General features: G+C 39.4%; 1 protein-coding gene and 1 long non-coding RNA gene across 2 annotated transcripts; one reads left to right on the forward strand and one right to left on the reverse strand.

Moving 5' to 3' along the window:
• Window positions 1-1783: 1783 nt before the first annotated feature.
• CHURC1 (churchill domain containing 1) lies at window positions 1784-17017 on the reverse strand. Its single transcript, XM_029952853.1, is given in 4 exon segments — window positions 1784-4270; window positions 9714-9784; window positions 11742-11877; window positions 16816-17017. Coding segments are annotated over 4 exon segments (420 nt in total). The 5' UTR covers window positions 16936-17017; the 3' UTR covers window positions 1784-4177.
• An 892-nt stretch (window positions 17018-17909) lies between these two features.
• Window positions 17910-21053, forward strand: LOC115301496. Its single transcript, XR_003913137.1, has 3 exons — window positions 17910-17963; window positions 19160-19265; window positions 20989-21053. It is a non-coding gene; the product is annotated as an uncharacterized LOC115301496 (long non-coding RNA).
• Window positions 21054-22685: the final 1632 nt, after the last annotated feature.

Raw genomic sequence — 22685 nt, forward strand, 5'->3', positions numbered from 1 at the left:
AATGCTAGGAAAAGGACTCCTCACTTGGGCAGGAGAAATGCTCTCTGCTTCAGAAGGGACCTGACCAGTTTGGCTCAGGAGAGAACAGGGAAGGCCGGGCTGGGGAACCTTGGTTACTAAACCTTTAGTTGTGCTGTTGTTGAAATGAAAAGAACTGAGAAATTGTTTCCTTTATTCCTCATCTTGTTTGTCTCCTATGACATCCGCAGTAGTATCAGCTAATGGTCAGAAACAGACATGGCAAAGCTTAATATAATCACCCACTTTCAATCTTTTAATCACATTTCCCTAGAGGCACTCAGGAAGTATGGAGGTGTCTCATAAACAAGCCTTCCCAGAAGAGCTGAGATCATGCCACTCGATTTAGAGGAGGGGTAGAAACAACCACTTCTCTGAGGCTCGAATGAGAAAAATAAAGCTTGGACTAAATAATTTTGGGGAACCAAGGACAAAGACTAAAATTTATTATTTCTATGACTAAGTTCCCACAGCTATATCTCCCTAGTTTAAGAAACACTGAACCAAACTCTAATTGTTTCAAATCTGATTTCTCATAATCACCATTACAACTGTCATCCAAACTATCATTTATTGAATACTGACTACATTCACACACTCCACTGAGTACTTTATATATCTTAGGTTACTTAATTCTCATACTGACCCTATGAAGATTTCTGTCTCTATTTAAAGAGAAGGTAATTGAACAAGACACCTGCCAAGGACAAAGGGCTCCAAATAGAAGATCTGAATGTTAAACCCAGGTCCGTCTGACTATAAAGCCTATACTCTATTTTTGAGAGAGAGAGACAGACAGACAGACAGACAGGGAGGGAGGGAAACAGAGTGTGAGTGGGGGGAGGGGCAGAGAGAGAGGGAGACACAGAATCCCAAGCAGGCTCTGAGCTATCAGCACAGAGCCCAACACAAGGTTTAAACTCACGAACCATGAGATCATGACCAGAGCTGAAGTCAGATGCTCAACAGACTGAGCCACCCTGGTGCCCCTAACCATGATAGTGTTTCCCTCCATATCAAAGTTCTTTCGTAAAGACCACTGACAATTGCCTGTACACAGCATTGCACAACTTAAAACCACTTTTAATCTCTTTCATCACTTTCATTATCATTTGACTTAAAACTCCCTGGAGAAAGCATGATTTTTTCTATTTTTCCATTGAAGAACTGACGTACATTCAATGACTTGTGCAGTGTCCCAACATGGTGGCAAAGCTAATTTTAGACCTAAGTCTCTTGGTTTCCTCTCTATCCAACCATACTGTATCTCACAATGAACTGTGTTACAGTCAAGAAACACACAACCTAAAATTGAGAGGCTCAAATTCAGTGAAGTAACTTAACCTTCCTCACAGAAAAGAATGAATGGAAAGAATTCTTGATACCTTTATAAAAAAACAGTAAACATATCTGTCTTAGTAATTGCTTATAGGTAATGAACCATATCAGATTGTGCCCAGAATATATCATATACAAATTAATTAGTATTGTGACAACCCAAGACCACTGGAGAAAGACTCAGCCAGCCAAAACCACAAAACAAATATGCTGAGCTTTGAACTCCAAGAGCCTAAGTAGGCAGACTCCAGATCTACACAGCATGGAAGCAGCAGATCAAGAATGAAGGCCCAGGACAAGCTCACTTTCCCAATTACATCTACAGGTGATTTCTTTTCTTTCTTGTATCTCAGGAAGGGAGGTAAAGAATACTGATGTTTTTGCCTGGCTCCCCTTTACTTGAACAGAAAAATACGATTCAGTAGAATTGGGTTGAAGAGGCCTTTATTTGATTAGACCCATAGAAGAACTCTAGAAGATAAAGTATCACAAAACACAGCACAAAGTTGGTTTAATAATGACATATGTGGATAGGATCTTAAGTTTAAAATTTTGTAACATATAGTCCAAAATAGATAGATAATTATACAGTCTGTAATAGACAAAGATATCAGTAGAGGCTTATAAAACTGTACCCTTGAACTCCAAATGATTAAGTTGGAAGCATTAGCAAACTCCAAGAAGGGACAATTCAGAGGCTATAATGGGCTTAGTGCTGCTATTTAAAGTAATGAAGCATTTTCTCTGCTTTCTGGATCCATTTCACCAAACGATTTCCTCAGCAGGTCAGATATAGATTTGCAGAAAAGTGGAAAACATTTTCCAGGAATAACACAACTGATCCGTAAGGAGCAGATGACTTAACTTTTCTGAAAAACAAATCTTGGTCTGGTGTGCCTGGATTCCTGAGTGCTGTCACTGACAGTCCCAACTTCTTCTAACCTCGCCAGACCCTTATACTTCCTGTGTACTGAATAGTAGTGTGGAGAGGGAGTCACTGTACTAGCTGTGTTACCTTAAGTGCCTTTAACTTCCTTGTGCTTCAGTTTCTTTGGCTCTAAAGTTGGGGTAGTAATAGTACCTACATCATGGAATTGTTAATGAGGATGAATTAAGTGTTTAAAAAGACGCTGGCACATAATATGTGCTCAATAAACATCAGCGTTAGCATTCCTGTTATACAACAAAACTTCTCAGGTATCAGCAATGAACACCATGCTCACTTTAGTTCATCAACAATGAACACCTTGCTTACCTTGCTCACTTCACTTTAGCAAAGCTTTAGACCAGAATTTCCAAATTTCTTGGATATGAAGAGGAAACTATTTTGTTTCTAATGCCTGACCCTTATGAAGAGGAAATTATTTGGTTTCTAATGCCTGTCCCTTTAAGTTTTGGTCTCAGAATGAGAAGAACCAACCAAAGCAATCTCATTGCATCTAGTACTTTATATGCTTTCCAAAGTGTTTTATATTCATTATTCATTTGATCTTCTAACAACACTGTGAAGGAAGTAAAATATCAATTGTTACTAGTCCGATCTAATAGAAATGGAGCAATAAAGACCAAAGTAACACTTTGTTTAATGGTTATACTGTTACCAAATGGCAGAGAGACCTAAATTACAGGGCTTACAACACCCAAGCCGGTGTTCTTTCAACTACACAAGGTGAGATATTCTAAAATCTCTTTGGAGCAGCCGAAATCATTCTATTTACTTATGTTAATTAAAGTGTACACTTTATTCAGATTTTGCTAGTTTTAACCAAATGCCCTTCTTCTATCCCAGGATCCCATCCAGGATACCTCATTACATTTAGTGGTCATGTCTCTTTAGTGAGAGTTTCCCAGACTTGTCTTTAATGGCCTTTACAATTTTGAGGAGTAGAGGTCAGACATTTTGTAGACTGGCTCTCAAGTGGGACATCTCTGATGTTTTTCCCATGAATAGACTGGGGCTAGGGGTTTAAGGGAAGAAGACCACAAAGGCAAAGTGCCCTCCCATCACATCATATCAAGGGCACATGCTATTATCCATAGGATGATCACTGAGGATGTGATCTCGGTCACTTGGCTGAGCTAGGTTTGTCAGGTTCTTCAACTGTAAAGTTACTTTTCTCCTTTTGCATGCTCTACTCTAGTCTACTCTAACCTATTCTACTTTACAGTAGGGAGTTGCTACGTATAATCCACACTTAAGGAATGAGGACTATCTACATACATTATTTGAAATTCTTCTGCATGGGCGATTTGTCTATTCTTCCAATTTATGTAGTTAGTTATTTAATCATTTATATCAGTAACGACTCATAGATATTTATAGTTTGGGTTGTAACTCAATACTACTTTATTTTGTTGTTCAAACTGTTCCAACTTTGGTCACAGGGAGCTCCTTGTGTTGGCTCTTTTGTCTCTTTGACATACTCTCAATGATTGTGTTTTATGAGGGTTTTTTTGAGCACTTTCTTTGTGGCACAAAATGTCTCCAAGCTTGTCTTGTATATTTACTGGCCCAGTCCTAGAATCAGTCATTTTTCCCAGGAGCCCTGAAGAGGTGGGCATTAGGAATGCTCCCATTCCAGTTACACCTTCCAGCCACAAAGCTTCTAACACAGATTCTTCATTCTGGCTTCATTCTGATGTGAACTGGGAACTTTAGCAGAGGAGCTCAGCATAATCCCCTAAGTTACTTCTTCTTTCAAACGATAGTTAAGTCTAAGTAGAAAAAAATGCAAATAATTTCCATCATAAACTAAGTAAGGCAAACCAGTGCTGCATTGTAAACCACCACAACACAGTTCCTACAGAATTGTAGGGATCCTCAGAATAACAGAGTCATCTGCCGAGGGTCATCAGGGAGAATACTGACAGTATCTTCTGCTTTGCCACATAGCAGACACAGCATGGTATACTCCTAGAACAAGATAAAGTGCGTAATTACCTTGAGGAACAGGGAGAAAGACACTCCATAACTTACTCTGGTAAAGCTCTTCTCTACAAACTGGAGTGGATGTTCCTTCTGTATGTCACAGCAGTTTCTTAAGCACCTGCCAGCGATGTCTTAGGTTTCTTCTGTGTATCCTGAAGTCTTTTGTTTATATAAATTGATTACAAGCTAGTCCTCTGTTTAATATATATACAAGAATATCCTCTTGGAAATGCATGGCTATTTCTTGGATTTAAACACATATTAGGCTTGGTTACTAGTGCTGCTATTTAAAGTAGTAGTGAAGCAATCTGACTGTCAGTCCCTAAAGACAAATTCCTATTTTTAGAGTTGTTCCTTTCTAAATTATTTAAGACCACCAAGCAACAAAAATGATTTTTAAAATGAAAGAAAGAAAGAGAGGTCCCAAAGTAAAAAAACTATTTTTATCAACTCTAAGAAAATAAACAATTATGTTTATCCACTAGTATGGTATGCCTCATATTTAGATAGCTAACTGTCTGGAATTTGATCTAAGAAGTTTATGTTTCTTGGGCTTATCAGGGTCCAGCCTTATAAAAAAGAATGAAATCTTACCAATTGCAGGGACATGGATGGAACTAGAGAGTATAACGCCAGGTGAAATAAGTCAGTCACAGAAAGACAAATACAGTATGATTTCACTCACATGTGGAATTTAAGAAACAAAACAAAGGAACAAAGGAAAAAACAGAGAGAAACTAAGAAACAGACTCTTAACTCTAAAGAACAAACTGATGGTCTCCAGAGGGGAGGGGTGGGGGAGGGTGAAATACATGACGGGGATTAAGGAGTGCAGGGTGATGAGCAGCAGTGATGTGCAGAAGTGCTGAATCACTAAGTTGTACACCTGAAACTAACGTAACACTGTACGTTAACCATACTTTCAAACTTTTGCTTAAAAACCTCTATATCTTCTTTAGGAAAACAGACATTAATGCTCAGTCTATTAGTATTTCCACACTTCAGACTGAGATTGTTAGCTGTCTGGGAATTGATCAGTCAAGGCAGTTTGTGTTTCATGGGTCTAGACAGTCACTAGAGGGTCAAAGAAACAAACAGTGACAGCAGTTCAGACCCAGACAACTGTATTTCCATTTCCTACCAGTGAGTTCAGCAGGGGAGCTTACTTATGCCAATGGAAACATTGTTTCCTGAAGACCACACTTAATTTTAAGGTCTACTCAACACACACAGTAGAGATAGAGGCCAGAGCTTAGAGAACAAATACAGGTCTCGCAAATTAAAAAATGCAATAAAAATACTCCCTCTACAAGGTCTTTTACTGCTTTCAAATACTTCTGCTTTCACCTGCCAGACATTACTAGTAGGATGTCAACCTCCAACTGGAAATGAAGAAAACAATAATAAAATTGAAATGGGAAAGTGGGTAAAGCTAGACACACATCTGAGTTTTCAACCAATCTACCCACTGACAAGTTTTTATTTAGTGACTAAATGCTTTGCAATTAGGCATGAGAGAAAGCAAGGACAAAGTCTGACCTTCCAAAATTTATAATCTACCTTGGGAGCAAAGAAAAACCTAACATGTGGTAAAATCTGGAAAGAGTATTAAATAAGTAATACTGATTACAACTGTAATCTTTAATTTATAGGTAGTCTGGAATCCAAATTTCACTGTAGGTCAATTATTTGGAATTCAAACGCAGTTTCCCATAGAAGTAATGTCATACATAGCAGTTAGGTTCCCAGGGAATTCCAAGGGGTCTTTTGAATCCACACTGCACAAGACTACAGAATCTAACCATACAGAGCAGTGCGCCTGTGGGAAAATACATCTAGAATTCTAGCTCGGAATGCCAGGAACACATCCCTGTGCTTTTATCAAAGCTGGCCAAGTTGGGGGAGTAAGGATTCCTCCCAGTCATTCATGGAGACCCTCAAAGGCTCCACCTGGGCAAAGCACAGAGGGAGAGCTTTGGAAGGAAGGGTGGACTGTGGGGAATCACCTTCGGGGAAGATCAGGTTCTTTGTTTTACTCTGAGTCCTGTGGCCCTTTTCTTCTATTACTTCCTGTTATTTCTGACCCCAAGTCCTCCCCTCCCCTGGTCCAAAGAGGAACAGAAGGCAGCCTTGCAGTTCCCCTTTTGTTCCCTAAGGCAAACACATGTCCTTTTAGTCGCTTTTAGGGTGAAATTAAAAAAAAATAAAGGATACCTGTAATCATTTACAATGTAGTTTCTGCTTTAAACTCTGTACTTCTGTCTCTACTTTCTCCCGCTACTTGTGTCCTCAGAAATCACTTTAACAATGAGATTGTGGTTATTTTAAAAACAGAATACTTATCTTTTAGAGATATGTACTAAAATATTTACAGAAGTAGTGATATATTTGAGATTTCAAATATAATCAAATACGGGTTCAAAATAGTCCCGTAGGGAGATGTGGAGATGGTAAGGTACAAACAAAACAAACTAAAGCTGGGTAGTGGAGGCTAAAACACTATTCTGCCTACTTTCGCCTGTAAGACATTTAAAACAAAACAAAACAAACAAACAGAAAACATTACCAACGGTGGGAATCCCACCTTGAACCTGAACTACTGCTAGAGTAAAATGGGGGCTGGAGTAGGGTGGGGACGAGGAAGTAGGTTACTAAAGCTGAGAACAAAGAGTTCTTGTGCCCATCAGGCTGAGAAGGAAGTTCCCAAGTGGCTACTCACATGAGTCAGTGCAGGCTGTACAAGGAAAGGGAGAAAGCAGTTATGGGCTGGACTATCATGAACAAGGAGGAGACAGAATTTCAGTTCTGCTTGAGAGAGGTAAGATTTAGTTGATTTGAAGGTAGAGAAAGGGACTAGTCAAATCAAGGGAAAAGCATGAATAAGGACAGTGATCGGGAAAGAGCAAGCATTTCCCGTACGGAGCATCGAGAGTGACAAGATATGTTTAAATAAAATTAACTTGAGGCCAGTGTGTAGTAGAACTACAGTTTGGGAGTGCCGCAGTTCCAGCGGGTATGGTCCTTGACATGAGGCGTGGCAGCAGGGCCAAAAAAGGCAAGAGAAACAGAGGAAGAAAGGAGGGCAGGCAGGGTGTTAGGGTTATGGAAGGACATCTGGGAGACGGCTGATAGGTTTCAAGTGAGACTGAGTGTGCGTGTGCTCACTATTTGAAAAAGTACAGAGAAGGTTCCAGATCAGAGACCAAAATCCAGGGGGAAATCAGGGAACAATAGGAAAGGAAACCAGGGAAAAAGCAAAAGAAGACTCAAAATGATTTAAAAAGAAAGAAAAAAGTCTGGCACCATGGACCTCAAGGGAAGAAATCCTTCAAAAAACAATGACTGACAAAACCAGACCCACAAGAGATGTTAAAAGAGCTAAGAAAGCAAAGTCACAGGATTTGACTACGTGATAGGCGGCCTCCGAGAGAATGGTTTTAGTGAAGTGAACATAAAAAACCCATTTGTAGGTGGTTATGAGGAGCACAGGGAAATAAGGAAAACAGGGTAAAGACCCACTCAAGGAAAGAAGCAAAAGCAAGGAAAGAGAATATTAGAGGATGAGTCAAAGACATAGCTGCGGGAAATGAAAACATTTTAAATTTATTTTTAGTAAGTGAAGAATCAAGTAACACTTAATGTAAGAAATGTTTTAAATCCCAAGGAGACAAAGAAGATGCTGGACAAAGAGGAGACTAATGAAGAAATATGGAAAGGGCAGCCTTAGAGGAGGGAATAAGAATCTTCCTCTCTAATGGGATGGAAGGAAGAGTCTGAATTGGGACAGTGCTGTGTGTGATAAGCCAGAGACCAGGAGAAATAAGAGAAGGGAGCGGGGGCCAGCCCCATGAGAACCTTGAAATGAGGAAACAAGGAGCTTAGATATTACACTACAGCTAAATTGAGCTATGGAAAGGCCAAAGAGGTGGTCTATGGCATCATTTTCAGAAAACTAATCTGATTGTGGGACACAGAATGCAGGTGGAAGGAACCAGATGTTGAGAGAGAAGATGAGGTAGCCTAGTTTAGGTTGGGTTTTGTCCCCAAGAGAATTTCACACTGTTTGGCATTGTGAATACAAGCCATCTTCCTTTATCTTCTTCTTCCTACCCCCGAGTAATTTCTGGGGCAGCTTTGAAAATGGCTGTGTTCAGTCATAGAGGAAAATCAGCTAGAGCAAAGTCTAGCCATGATAGACAATGTCTCAATCAGGGCAATCTTCATATCCATTTAGGGCTCTAAAAAACTCACAGGAACTTCAGGAGCCCTCTTTTCTCCTCATGAAAGGACAGAGAGCTGCTCCTTTAAATCCAAGATATGCTCCTTCCCCTATTTGGTCATTGTGCATTCACTGAGATCTTGATTTTGCCTACTTACATATACCATATAAATATTTTATGAGGCATAATTTTTGGATGCTGAGGAGATGTGGTCAAGATGTTCTATAGGTTAACCAAACATATCAGACCAGATTCTGACAGGTGAATAAGTGAGGAAAAAATTAAAAAAAAAAAAAATGAATGAGATTAGTTATACTGCAAGATTCTATTACGGAAGATTTTTTTTTTCCTAATTAAAATACTACCCCCAAATTTGAAGCACTTAAAATTCCCCTGCCTGTTAAAAGCTCTAACCTGATATTTATTTCTGATAGATGAATATGTAGTTCACCTTAAATAAGTAACTCAATCTGAAGGCTTGAAAACGGAGGCAGTAAGGGACAGACACAGGTTCCACAGTGTCCTCCTGCCTTCCAGTTTACCCTTGGCTCCGGCCCACTGGCTAGCTTTTCTTCCTGACTCTCAGATCTGTGAATCTTTAGAAATTCAGGCATTCAGGAACCTTCTGTACAACTCTTCATGTGCTCTCACAAGTGTACAAGGTCTCATCTTTATTATAAATACTTATTCTTTACCCTTACAGTGGCCCAGCTTCTTTCCTCCAACCTTGAGACATCCATCCTATAAATGTGTTGCCACAATCGAGACTACAGAGTTGCTCAACTCTACACGCCTACTGGGGAAGACAAAGATAACCTCCTTATCAGAATTTCCATGCTCATCAAGTATGGTGGCAGTGGGCAGGCTAACACTTATAAAGCCAACAACTGTGTGATTACATTAACTGGATAGAAAAAAACCAGACACAATAGTAACCTCAAAAGAAGCCAAAATGTGTTCTTTATAAACAAAAATGACATGCCTGAGATATCATTTGTAAGGCATGCATTTTGATTTGACTCTTGCAAAGACAGGTTTGAATAGATAAACTCACATCTAAAGTTTCTCTCTTAGCATACACAAGTAGAAGAGAGCAATGGTCTCCTTTAATATCTGCTAGTACTTCATTTATTAAAACTATCTAGATTTACAAAAGTACTTTTATTATCCCCTGCCCCCACAATAACACACTACATTTATACATTTACCTGAAATTCATCCATGATACTGAATGTGTACTCATGCCTGGCTACTACGTGATGACAATTCTTACACAGATCTGCCAAAACAGAGAGAGACTTAAATAATTAAGTCTTGGAAGATGTTTTAAGACAGTGAAATTTCTATTCTCTGCATGGTATTACTTTATAAGAATCTTAAGCGATAAATTTAACACAGCAGCAGGAAACCCATTATAATATCTACCCTGAAATCCAAAATCTGTCACATAGTAAACTATATAATGAAAGGCCTCAACTCAGAGATTTAACAGGTATATATTAATTCTCATTCTCAGAACTTATAGAAATTGTGCTATTAACACCAATCATAGGGGCGCCTGGGAGGCTCAGTTGGTTAAGCGTCCGGCTTCAGCTCAGGTCATGATCTCACGGCTCTTGGGTTCTAGCCCTGTTTCGGGCTCTGTGCTGACAGCTCAGAGCCTGGAGCCTGCTTCAGATTCTGTGTCTCCCTTTCTCTGACCCTCCCCTGTTCACGCTGTCTCTCTCTGTCTCTCAAAAAATAAAAAACAAAAAACAAAAAAAATTCTAAAAAAGCAATCATAAATAAAAAAGCAATGCTAGACATTATAAAGTAAATTCAATGGCAACAAAAGACTCTACTAAAAACATGATAATAATAATAACTATGATATATTGAGTGCTTACTGTGTGCCAGATACTGTTTTTAACACTTTTTATCTGTTTACTTAATCTTCTCAAAATACAAAGAGGTAGATACTTGTCACCTTCTAAAATAATTTTTTTTAATGTTTACTCATTTTTTTGAGAGAGAAAGAAAGACAGAGCATGAGTGGGAGCAGAGAGAGAGGGAGACACAGAATCTGAAGCAGGCTCCAGGCTCTGAGCTGTCAGCACAGAGCCTGACACAGGGCTTGAACTCACAAACCATAAGATCATGACTTGAGCCAAAGTCAGACATTTAACCGACTGAGCCACCCAGGTGCCCCGTTATCACCATTTTAAGGAAAAGGAAACAAAGGTACACCATGGTTAAGTAATTATTAGCAAGACTACTGAGCTAGCAAGTGTTGGTGAGAATTCAAACCTATGCATTCTGCCTCCAGGGCCCTTGCTCTTACTAAGTCCTACTACCTGGAACAAAATAGAGTTTAAGGGATATGTGTAAAAGAAAGAAAAAGATTTTCCTACTTTAGAATACTTTTGATAGTCTGACTCAATTCTAAGGGCTTAGTGTCTTTCATAACCTGCTTTCAAAATATCATTCTTTGCACATTTATTTCTCATACATTCAGAACATGCCAAAGCACCAGGAGAGAAGCAAAACAGGGATGTAAATAGTTTAAATTCTTGTCACAATAACTTAAAATGTATATGGGCTTTATTTACTAAATTAAATGGGCCCTAAAATGTATATGCACATAATTTACTCATAGAAATTCTTAGTGCCAACCTCAGAATTGATTCACTTTCATTATACACAGCTTATTTATTTGGTTTCCAGTACTGGGGATGAGGAGCGGCATATGAAGGTAGCACAGCAAAAGAAACAACAGACTGACAATGAGACAGGAGACAAAAAAAGCCACGAGAAAGAAACAAGACAAAAAAACCCCATTACAACCCAGGGTCATTTAGTACAGCAGCAAGCAGCCCTAAACACTTTAGTAGCTGTCGGAGGACATCACTGTATTAGACTACAGTAAAAAAAAAAAAAAAAGAAAAAAACGCACCAATGACCCCAAGGTTATAAAAATGTCTCTGTATCTTGTTTCAGAAGGCATAAAGGCTTTAAAAACAAACAAAGAATGGTACCTGAGCCAGAAGCTTCATTTATCTCCAAAAATCACTCATGCAGAGTATCTGACGATGCTATCATCTGTATTTTCCTCTTAAGAACCTAACTAGCAACTTTGTCTTGCAATACAATATAGAAATAGGCCTCATAATATAAACTATATCAACAGGCACAACATACCAGCTTTTAAAAGCCGGTAACTGCTATCAGACTCGCATGAAAATAAAGAGTCTACTTACGATCATAGGTAACTATTTCTTCTCCATCTTCCTCTTTCAAAGATTTGTTTGTGATCAGCATAAAATCCCGCTTATTGCACACTGCACAGCCTGTAAAGTTCAGCAAGAAAGATCCATTCTCCAGGCAGATGTTACCCTAAAATATTAAAATAGGAATTTAATTTTCTTCTATTTCAAAACCCTTGGTGAAAATAATTAATAGGCTAAAAATTTCTAAAGGCAAAAAAACATGGCCAGAATTTACTTGCTTGAAGTCTATACCAAGTAATTTTTGAAATTACTAGCTTTCCTTTAGAAGGGCTATTTATGGCAAATACAACTGAAGCAGTGTTAAAGCTGTGAAGCCTCTGAGGACAGCAACTGTATCTGAGAGGACTAAATGCAGATGGATATTTAGAAACACAGTGAAGCTTAAATAATATAAAATATGAAAAAGAAAAATTGGAAAAATCCAATAGCCAATAATATTTAAATGAGGCATATCCTAAAACTAGAATTAAAATTGAACTAATATTAAAAAATGATCTTATACAATGTGGTGCTCAGTTGATTGTTGAAATAACATTTTCTGATGCCTTAAAAATAACACAAAATAAGCAAACAAGTATAAACCCTCAGCTCTGTAGATGCCAATCCTTAAGGACATGTGTGATTCAGGCAGAGAAGATAAGCTCTGCAATTCATCAGCCTGACACCATGGCATTCGAGAGAGAGAAAGGGTTTTGCTTCATCACTAAGAAACTGTTTACAACTTATGCTCCTGGCTCAAGGGAGTTCTTTGCTAAAAGCTTACCAGTAATTGCTCAGAAAGTCATTTTATAAATAATCTAACTCAAACTCATTTCTGACCAATAGGGTATTTTTATAAAAAAATGTGCTTTGCTTTAAAAAAAAAACAAAACTTCACTGAAATGTAATTTACATACAATAAAATCCACACATTTTAAGGGTACAGCTGAACACTTATATACCAATATATATAGACACATATACCAATATAATCACTATCCCAAAAATGTAAAAATTTTTATTTCCCCAGGAAGTTCCTTCATGCTTTGCAGTCTATCTCCAACCCTATCTCAGGGACTCCTTAATCTGATTTCTACCTCTAGATACTAGTTTTGCTTGTTATAAAATTTAATATAAATAGAATCATGCAGTACACTCTTCTGCCTCTAGTTTCTTTCGTTCAACATGAAGTCCATGATAATTATCTATGCTGTTGTATGTACTTGTAGCTTATTGCTTTCTATTGCCAAATCTATTGCATGGATTCATCTGTTGATAGATTTCTAGGTCCTTTTCAGTTTGGGGCTATTGTGAATAAAGCAGCTACAAAGATTCATTAAGTCTTATGCCTTTCTCTTGAGTAAACATCTAGAAGTAGAACTGCTGAGTCATATGGTAAAAATACGATCCATACAAACTTTAGAACTGCCGGTTTGTTTTCCGAAGTTTCCTATTTTCCATTCCCACCAGAACTGTGTGAGTTCCAGTTGCTTCACATGTTCACCAACCCTAGTACCACGTCTTCTCTAATTTTAGCCATCCGAATCACATAAAGAGGTATCTCATAGTAGTTTTTAGTTGGCATTTCCCTCATGACTAACAACATTAAGCATCTTTTCATGGTGCCTACACATGTACCTTCTTTTGTGCAGTGTCTAAGTCTTGCCCATTTTTTAAAAGTTAGGTTGTTTATCTTATTATTTCGTTATGTTATTGATTTATAAAAGAGGTGTTTTTTTTTTTAAGTTTACTTATTTATTGTGAGAGACAGCGCAAGCAGGGATGGGGCAGAGAGACAGAAAGGGAGGTGGTGGAGAATCCCAAGCAGGCTCTGTGCTGTGAGTGCAGAGCCCAACACAGGGCTTGATCTCATGACTTGAGGTGAAATCAAGAGGTAGATAATCAACTTAGCCACCCAGATGTCCTATAAGATTTCTTTATATAAATCTTCTCAGATTGGTATTACAAATATTTTCTCCCTGTTACTGATGTGCTGTTTTTTAAATAATGTCTTTTGAAGAACAGTTTTGATTTTTATGACATCTAATTTATCAAAGTTTTTCTTTCACTATTTGTATGTTTTTTAAGTCTAGTATTTCTCATCTGTGGAAAATATCTACAAGTCTACAGAAAAATTTATGAAACTCAAGTAAGTAATTAAATATTTAGGGGCGCCTGGGTCGCTCAGTCGGTTGAGCATCCGGCTTTGGCTCAGGTCATAATCTCACAGTTTGTGGGTTCGAGCCCCACGTCAAGCTCTGTGCTGACAGCTAGCTCTGAGCCTACAGCCTGCCTCCAATTCTGTGTCTCCCTCTTTCTCTGACCCTCCCCTGATCTTGCTGTCTCTCAAAAATAAAATTTTTAAAAAACATTAAAAATTAAAAAAAAGAGTCCAACTCTTGATTTCAGCTCACGTCATGATTTCACAGTTCTCGAAATCAAGCCCCGTGTGGTGCTCCCTGCTGACAAATGTTTATTGTCTACTCATTCTGAACTTAGAGCTTCTCAACGTGCTAACTCATTATTTTTCTCTGCCGTGCATAGACTATTCTTGCTACCACCATCTTACTGTCCTTCCCTTTGCTAAGCTCAAAGAGACGTTTGCTCTTACTGCTCTCAGAAATATCTCATGAGTTCAATAACTCCCAGATTTGGAAGTACCTTTGAGATTTCAAATGGTCAAGTTAGTCTCTCCTGAAAAGAGAGTTCAATTCCTCTAAGGGTTGCCTGTTCCATTTTTGAAAATCTGTTAGAAAGTTTATTCTGATTCAAAGCCTACAATCCAATAACATCCACCCACTAATTATTTCTAAATCTGCCTCCTGAAATTCCATAAAGATGAATTCCTCCTCATGACAGGTCTTTAATTATTTTACCACACAATAAAGTAGAAAAAAAGTGCTTATGAAAGGCACCTTCCTGGTTTTCCAATCATCTCAACCCATTTCTCTACTCTTCTTCTTATACTTTATTTTCACTTTCTAAGTTATTCTACTCCTTGAAGCTCAATCCTTGATTCTGCTTGATTCTCCACAGCCTTTTCCTAAGAAAACAAATCATCTCTATTTTGACACTTTCATTCGGCTAACTCATCTGTTTGAATCTTACACCTAAACTGCAATCTTATATTTTCACTTGACTCACTGGTGTTACATTCTTGACCTTGGATGAAACATGATAAAAACAATCTGACCATGTGCCCCCCCAATTTTGGTTCTCTCTCCCACATGCCACTAATTTCTGTAATGATATTTCCAATTTCCCAGTTGCCTAGATTGAAAGCCTAAGATCATCTGTAGATCTTCCTTCTATTAAATTGGCTGAGTCCTATTAATTCTTTCTTTGAAATGAGTTTTTTCATTATCTCATGCCTATCCTACTATTTTCATGACTCTCCAAACTCTGCAGGGTTATCCCTTTTACATTTCCCCCATTCCATAACCTCAACATATAGCCGTAGATTCACTTCCCTAAATAACAGATTTCAGAAGTTTTTTCCTATTCATTTTTTTTTCCATAGGTGCTCAATGCCTAAAGTGTAAAACCTAAACTTCTTAATCCAACCTTTGAGTCTTTTGATCAGCTCAATTCTTATGAATCCAACTTACTCAGTTTAATACCCTTCACTACAAGCCCCTTCAGAGGGCAGTGAAAAGTGCAGTGTTCATTACTGGATTCATAAAAATTTCTTCTTAAACTTAAAAAAAGTATGAAATAGAACACAATACAGAAAGGTTTATGAAACAGCATAAGCCTCTAGTTAGTAGATGTCAGGTGTAGTCCCAGTTGTGACAACTAAAAATGTCTATGGATAGTGACGAATGTCCCCTGGGAGGCAAAATCACACCTAGTTGAGAACCACTGCTCTAATTCATTCATTATTCATTCATGGTTCTATGACTGTATCACACTTTTTCTGGTCTACTACTATAAAGGATGCTCTTATGAACATTCTTACACAAGTTTCCAAGAACATATGCACATGCATTTATTTCTCTAAAATGAGAATTGCTGGGCCATTCAGTATGCACATCTCCAACTTTATCTGATAATGCTAAACCTTTTTCCCAGGAGGTTGTACCATGAATGTTCATGTTATACATCCTTCTCCAAGGCTTAAGTATTACTCAAAATATTGAGAGGCAGAAGCAGCTATAGATTTTCTACCGCCCAACCATAACAGGAATCCTTGTTCTTATATTCTCCAAGCCTCTGGCTCTTCCTTTTCTACCACAGGCTTCTTCTGCCCTCGTCAAAACTAGCCTCCAAGTCTCAAACGAAGTCCACCTTTCTTTTGGCAGAACAGCGCTATTGCTCTCCCCTTTCTCTAAACTTGAATATCACTTATGAACTGTACTACTCCTTTTGTTTTGTTATTAAATCACATACTCTAAACGGTAAGCTCTCAGAAGGCAATGAAGCTGCCTTTTATTTCATCTTTGGTATCCCTTTCTGGTCTAGCTACACACATAAATGTTCAATAAGTATGCCTTGAATAAGTGAGAGTAAACAAGCTTCGGCTTCCATAGATTGAAAGGAACAAATATTTTTTAAAAACACCCAGGAATCTGATTTCTGGCCTTGGCTCTCAGGTTAACAGAATGTGAACTTGATTTCCCCTCTCTGGGCATTAGTTTCATCTGCAAAACTGTGTTAAGACAGATGACCTCGGAAGACCCTTCCAGCGCTAGACTTCAGTAAGAAAAGTGAATTTCACCAAATCAAGCTTGAGCATGACACCGGGGGTGGGGGTGAGGGGTCTCCCTTTGTCATCGACTGGATTGTTGGTGGTGTGGGGTTTCCTCTGTTGTACCCTGGAGCTTAAGAGAACTGGGGTGACGGCTGATGTCAGCCGCCAGGGCGTGGACCGGCGGGCAGAACGGACGGCCACCGGCCGCTCCAGCCGTCAAGTGCCTAACCAAAGCTACCAGGTCACCGGAATGGGCACAGCGGCTGGGTCGTCCCGCACTCGGCCACTCAGGGAAAGCCCGCCGAGGTATGAGGAGCCTCAGGGGCTGGCCAGGGCCAAGGCGGCGAGAGAAGTTCTCGGCGCCCACTCGCTCACCCGGTTGGGATACTCCTTCTCCACACAGCCCCCACACATCCCGACGCCGTTCACCAGGACCGTCCGCTAGTGCTTCCGGGAAGACGAAGCGTCGCGAGAGCAAAGGGAAGGTTGCCGCATGCGCCCCAAGTACGCGACCTTGGAGTATTTGCTTTCGCGAATCTGCTCGAAGTCTCCGCCCCCTTAGCCGCTGTTGTGAGGGCAGGGCTTGGTCTCCCAGGCAACAACCGCCGGCCGAGGGAGGGACTCCGGAAAACTTCGGAGAAAGGGGGCGGGCCCGGGAGCCCTGTGGCGGGAACCCGGAAGGGGAAGTTCGCATCTAGGCGTCTTCCTTAACGTAGGCTGACAGAAAGGCAAGTCACAATACACACGAAAGGGAGTAGTTTCTCCATGCCTCAACTTACCCCATACATAAAGCTGAAATTATAGTAATTTAAATGCCTTTCTATACCAGTGAGAAGGATAAATCAGCTCTTGGCAAGTGAATAAGCAATAACTGAAGTGTTGGCCAAGAGGTACTTAGAGCTCTGCAGAGACTCTCCTAAACTCCTTTAAAAAAAAAAAACATTTAAAATGTTAATAATAAATGACCATTATTTATCCCATTAGCGATGGGAAACGTGTTTCTGTATGCTACCAAGACACCTCAGTAGCATGCACACACTGTGCAAATAGAAAATGGCAAGGGTCCAGCTGATGGAGCTCAAAATGCTTGTGGTTGGTGCCCTGCATATTACTTCTCACAATGATGTTGTTACCTTGAATGCAAATGTCCAAAATCTGTCCTTGTGCTCGTGAGCAACCTGTCCTCATCATACCCAGCTACTCCAATAGAGATATTTTATGGGGGAAGCATCAGAATCCTTCCTTAACCCTGCCTATAGGAATCAAGTCAAGTCAGGGAGCATTAGTCTCTGGGATCCATGTTCTTTTTTGTTTTGTAAGTTTATTTATTTATTTATTTATTTATTTATTTTGAAGGTGGAGGACAGAGAGAATCCCAAGCAGGCTCTTCAGCCAGAGCAGAGCCTGATGTGGGGCTCCATCCCACCAACCCTAAGATCAGCACCTGAGCTGAAATCAAGAGTCAGATGCTCAACTGGCTGGGCCACCAGGCGCTCCTGGGATCCAGATTCTTTAAAGAAGAGGTTAATAACCATTTCAAAGTTCACTCTATTCTTGGAATAATTACAATGCCATCCATCTGTATGACATTTTCAACCTTTCAAAGTGTCATCATTTCAGTTTCTATTTTTATGCTTTTACAATCCTATAAGGGGGCGTTTGGATGGCTCAGTCGGTTAAGCCTCCGACTTCGGCTCAGGTCAGATCTCACGTTCGTGGGTTCGAGCCCCGCGTCAGGCTCTGTGCTGACAGCTAGCTCAGAACCTGGAGCCTGCTTCCAGTTCTGTGTCTCCTTCTCTCTCTACCCCTCCCCCTTTCATGCTCTGTCTCTCTCTGAATCAAAAATAAATAAAATATTAAAAAATTTAAAATAATATACAATCCTATAAGAATGGTAAAAAAAAAAAAAGTCTCCCCTTTATAGGTGAGAAAACCAAGGAAATAAGTGGTTAAAGGTCTTATCTATGGTGACAAAACTGCTGGTAATCACCCAGGACTCGGACTTAGTTCCTACCCTGGGCTCAATTTCTTTTTAATACAGTAGGTAGTAGCCACATATGGCCATAAAGCATTTTACATTTGGCAAATTTGAACTGAGATGTATTGTAAGTGCATTCTATAAACTAGACTTAGAAGACCGTGTGAAAAAAATGTAAAATATTTCATCAGTAATTTTTATATTGATTACATGTTAAAATAATTGGGCTAAATGAAAACATATTATTAAAGTTAACTTCATCTGTGTTTTAAATCTGGCTTCTAGAAAATTTTGAACCACACAAGTAGCCGGTATTGTATTTCTGCTGGACAGGGCTGGTCTATACAATTCTCTTTCTTTTTTTCTTTTTTCTTTCTTTCTTTTTTTTTTTTTTTTTAGTTTCTTTTTTTAGAGATAGAGTGTATAAGGGAGAGAGAGAGAATTTTTTTAATGGAACACTTTATTACTTATTTTTGTTATTTAAAAGAGAGAGTGGGGGAGGGGGCAGAGAGAGATAGAGGAGAGAATCTTAAGAAGGCTCCATGCTCAGCACAGACCCTGATGTGGGGCTCAATCCCATGACTCTGGGATCATGACCTGAGCCAAATCAAGAGCCAGACACTTAACCAACTGAGCCACCCAGGTATCCCTCTTGATCCATCTTTAAATGTGTCCTCTGTTTTAAAAGCCTAATGCTGACTTTTAATTTTACTCACCACTGTATTTTATTCAATTCTATAGACATTTGTTGATGACTTCGCTGTTCAAGGAACTGTGTAGACAACAGGAAGATGAAAAAGACACTGTCCCTTCCTGTTCTCCAGAGACTCACAATAAAGTGTAAGAGGTAAGATGAATATATACCTCTACAATTACTGGCAGATTGTGGTTTAAGAGCACAAAATGCAGAGAATTCTTCTAGGTTGGGATTGCTAATGAGGAATTTGGGCCCTGTAGAATGTATAGGATTTCAAAAAGCAGAGAATTTTAGTATAGGAATTTCAGGTGGACCATGCCAAGGAGTTTGGGTTTTATCTTGCAGGTGATAGTGGACATTTGAGCAGGAGAATGATATCAGAGTTGTGGTTTTGGAAGATCATCTTAACAGTATTTTGGGGGGAATGACTGGAACTTGAAGATATTAGACAATGAAAGGCATACACTAACAGAAACCACAAGGGGGAGATGTATAGCTTTCTGCCTCATCACTAATAAAGAACACTAATGATTTTAAAAATCAAATAAAGAATTACAAAGCAGTCAAAGATATTTCTTTGGCATGAAAGACAATCTGCATATTAACCAGTTGTTGTTTTTTAACTTCCCAGAGTGAGATGGTATCTTGTTATTAAGATGGGCAAGTGAATAAAAAGGTCATCTTCTTAGGGATAAACTTTCAAGAGCTGGTGGCTGTCCACCCAATGAAGTCCTCTATTCAAATCTAAATATATCCAGGGCAGAAAGGCAGCAAAATAGATGAGAAGAGTGGGCAGCACCAGAAATTAAAGTGTGAATATTCCTTAAAAGAATACGAAGGCTTCCAAGGTTGACAGGTAGAGGAAAGGAAAATAGAGGCTACAAAGCAGGGGATTAGCACTGGAAAAGAATGACCAAGCAGTGGTGTAAAATAAACAAAAGAAAGTTACCAAAAAAAACTATCTTCTTTTCTCTTATAGGTAATTATTTAAAATAAAGTTTGCTGTCTCAAAAATAAATAAACATTAAAAAAAATTTTTAAGGGGCTCCTAGGTGACTCAGCCGGTTAAGTGTTCGACTTCGGCTCAGGTTATGATCTCATGGTTCATGGGTTCGAGCCCTGCATCGGGCTGTGTGCTGACAGCTAGCTCAGAGCCTGGAGTCTGTTTCGAATTCTGTGTCTCCCTCTCTCTCTGCCGCTTCCTTGTTCGCACTCTGTCTCTCTCTATCTCAAAAATAAATAAACATTGGGGCGCCTGGGTGGCTCAGTCTGTTAAGTCTCCGACTTCAGCTCAGGTCAGATCTCACATTCGTGGGTTCGAGCCCCGTGTGAGGCTTTGTGCTGACAGCTAGCGGAGAGCCTGGAGCCTGATTCCGGTTCTGTGTCTCCTTCTCTCTCTGCCCCTCCCCCTCTCATGCTCTGTCTCTCTCTGTATCAAAAATAAATAAAACATTAAAAAAATTTTTTTAAATAAATAAATAAACATTAAAAATTTTTAAATAAAGTTTGCAGGAATCACTTAAGGATTACCTTCTAATAAAATTTCCTCTGGGACAGTACCCATAGGAACTGTTAGTAAACATATGATGCCAATAACATATATTAAGTATGCCCTTGTGTTACAATTGATGCATGAGGCTATTTCTTGATAAAAAGAAGCCATTTAAGATACTCTAGATGTTAAAATCATTCAATTATCTAAACTACCTCCCTGGGACAAGATTAAAGTTTTCTCCTAAGAGTGCAGTTTGAATCTTCTTTTAACACCCTCTCTCTGGTATCTTTTTTCTTTTGCCTTTTATGATGTCTGAAGCCACAAGGCTGGAAGGATATAGTGCTGAGCATACCTATCCTTTTCATCCTTTGTTTAAAGGGATAAGAAGCACCCCGGAGCATTTATGGTCCCACTGTCAGCCCAATTTCACAGATGGAGAGAAGCTCATCTCTAAAGAGAAGTTCAACTGCTTGGTGAAGGTCTGTGTTATTCTTCCCATTATCTCAAGGGAAATATGAAGTAGGGGTGGTTTGTCTTTACCTGGTGTACCTGCCGGGGGTCAATGAAGTAGCAGCAATTCTGGCTTAACACTGTGAACACAGGGAGTCTGTTCTGGCTGGGATCAGGTATATTAAAGCTCCTAAAAGCTCAGGGCTGGTCTTTTTTTTTTTTCCTTTTAGTTTGGTGGCTAAGTTGGACTTTCTTTTGTTTAGAGTTCTCATGATTATTCAGATTATAAACTATAAACTCCAACTTCCAAACACATCATATTTAAAAACAAGGGAATTGCTACTGTCGCCCTGGACTCTTTCCTCCAGCGCTCCTCACTTTCTTTTCATATACAGATGACTAGTTCCATATTGTTTTCCTAACATATGTCAAAATCTCTGATTTTCTTTGAGGAAATATTAACCTTCAAATCTCACGTGGATTGGGATAGATTTAATAATCAAAATATACCCGGGTTTTAGATATGCTTTCATTTTATTCTTTTTTTTTTAATGTTTATTCATTTTTGAGAGACAGAGACAGAGCACGAGCAGGGGAGGGGCAGAGAGAGAGAGGGAGATACAGAATCCGAAGCAGGCTCCAGACTCTGAGCTGTCAGCACAGAGCCCCACACAGGAATCGAACTCACGAACCATGAGATTATGACCTGAGCCAAAGTTGGGCACTTAAGCGACTGAGCCACCCAGGCACCCCTTATTTTATTCCATTTCTAATGTGTGCCCTAAGGATATAGTAAATTCTCAGAGCAGAATTTTGTTCTCTATCACCTATATCAAATCTGAGAGGTGAAGGAGGTTGGAATTTTCAGAGAAGCCAATGAAGTGGGGAAATGGAAGTCAAGAAGCTCCCGTTTTTGTCCTGGAGAATGGCCAGCCGAGAGAGGGTTTACCTCAAGGAAATTCAGACACAAAATCCATAGGAATCAAGCGTGTATAGTTTTGAAAAGAGGACTTTTGACTTAAAGGGTACATACAAGCTACAAGGAATATTTGGGGAGTGGTATGGTGATTTAAAGTTAAAATTTTAGGGGTATCTGGGTGGCTCAATCAGTTAAGTGTCCGACTTCAGCTCAGGTCATGATCTCATGGTTCCTGAGTTTGAGCCCCACATCAGGCTCTGTGCTGACAGCGCAGAGCCTGGAGCCTGCTTTGGATCCTGTGTCTTCTGCTCTCTCTGCTCCTCCCCCACTCACTCTCTCTCAAAAATAAATAAACGTTAAAAAATTTTTTTTCAAGTTAAAAATTTAAATTTTATCCTAATAGTATTTTTTTTTGACAGAGAGAAGGGAGGGAGAGGGGCAGAGAAAGGGAGAGAAAAGAAAGAGAGAGACTCTTTTTTAAATATAATTTATTGTCAAATTGGTTTCCATACAAAACCCAGTGCTCATCCCAACAAGTGCCCTCCTCAATGCCCATCGCCCACTTTCCCCTCTCCCCCAGCCCCCTATCAACACTCAGCTTGTTCTCATTGAGTCTCTTACCGTTTGCCTCCCAAAAGGGAGAGAATCTTAAGAAGGCTCCATGCCCAATGCAGAGCTGACACCAGATGGTATGGGGCCCCACCTG

The sequence above is a fragment of the Suricata suricatta genome, chromosome 9, assembly GCF_006229205.1.
Source record: "Suricata suricatta isolate VVHF042 chromosome 9, meerkat_22Aug2017_6uvM2_HiC, whole genome shotgun sequence".
NCBI lineage: Eukaryota > Metazoa > Chordata > Mammalia > Carnivora > Herpestidae > Suricata > Suricata suricatta.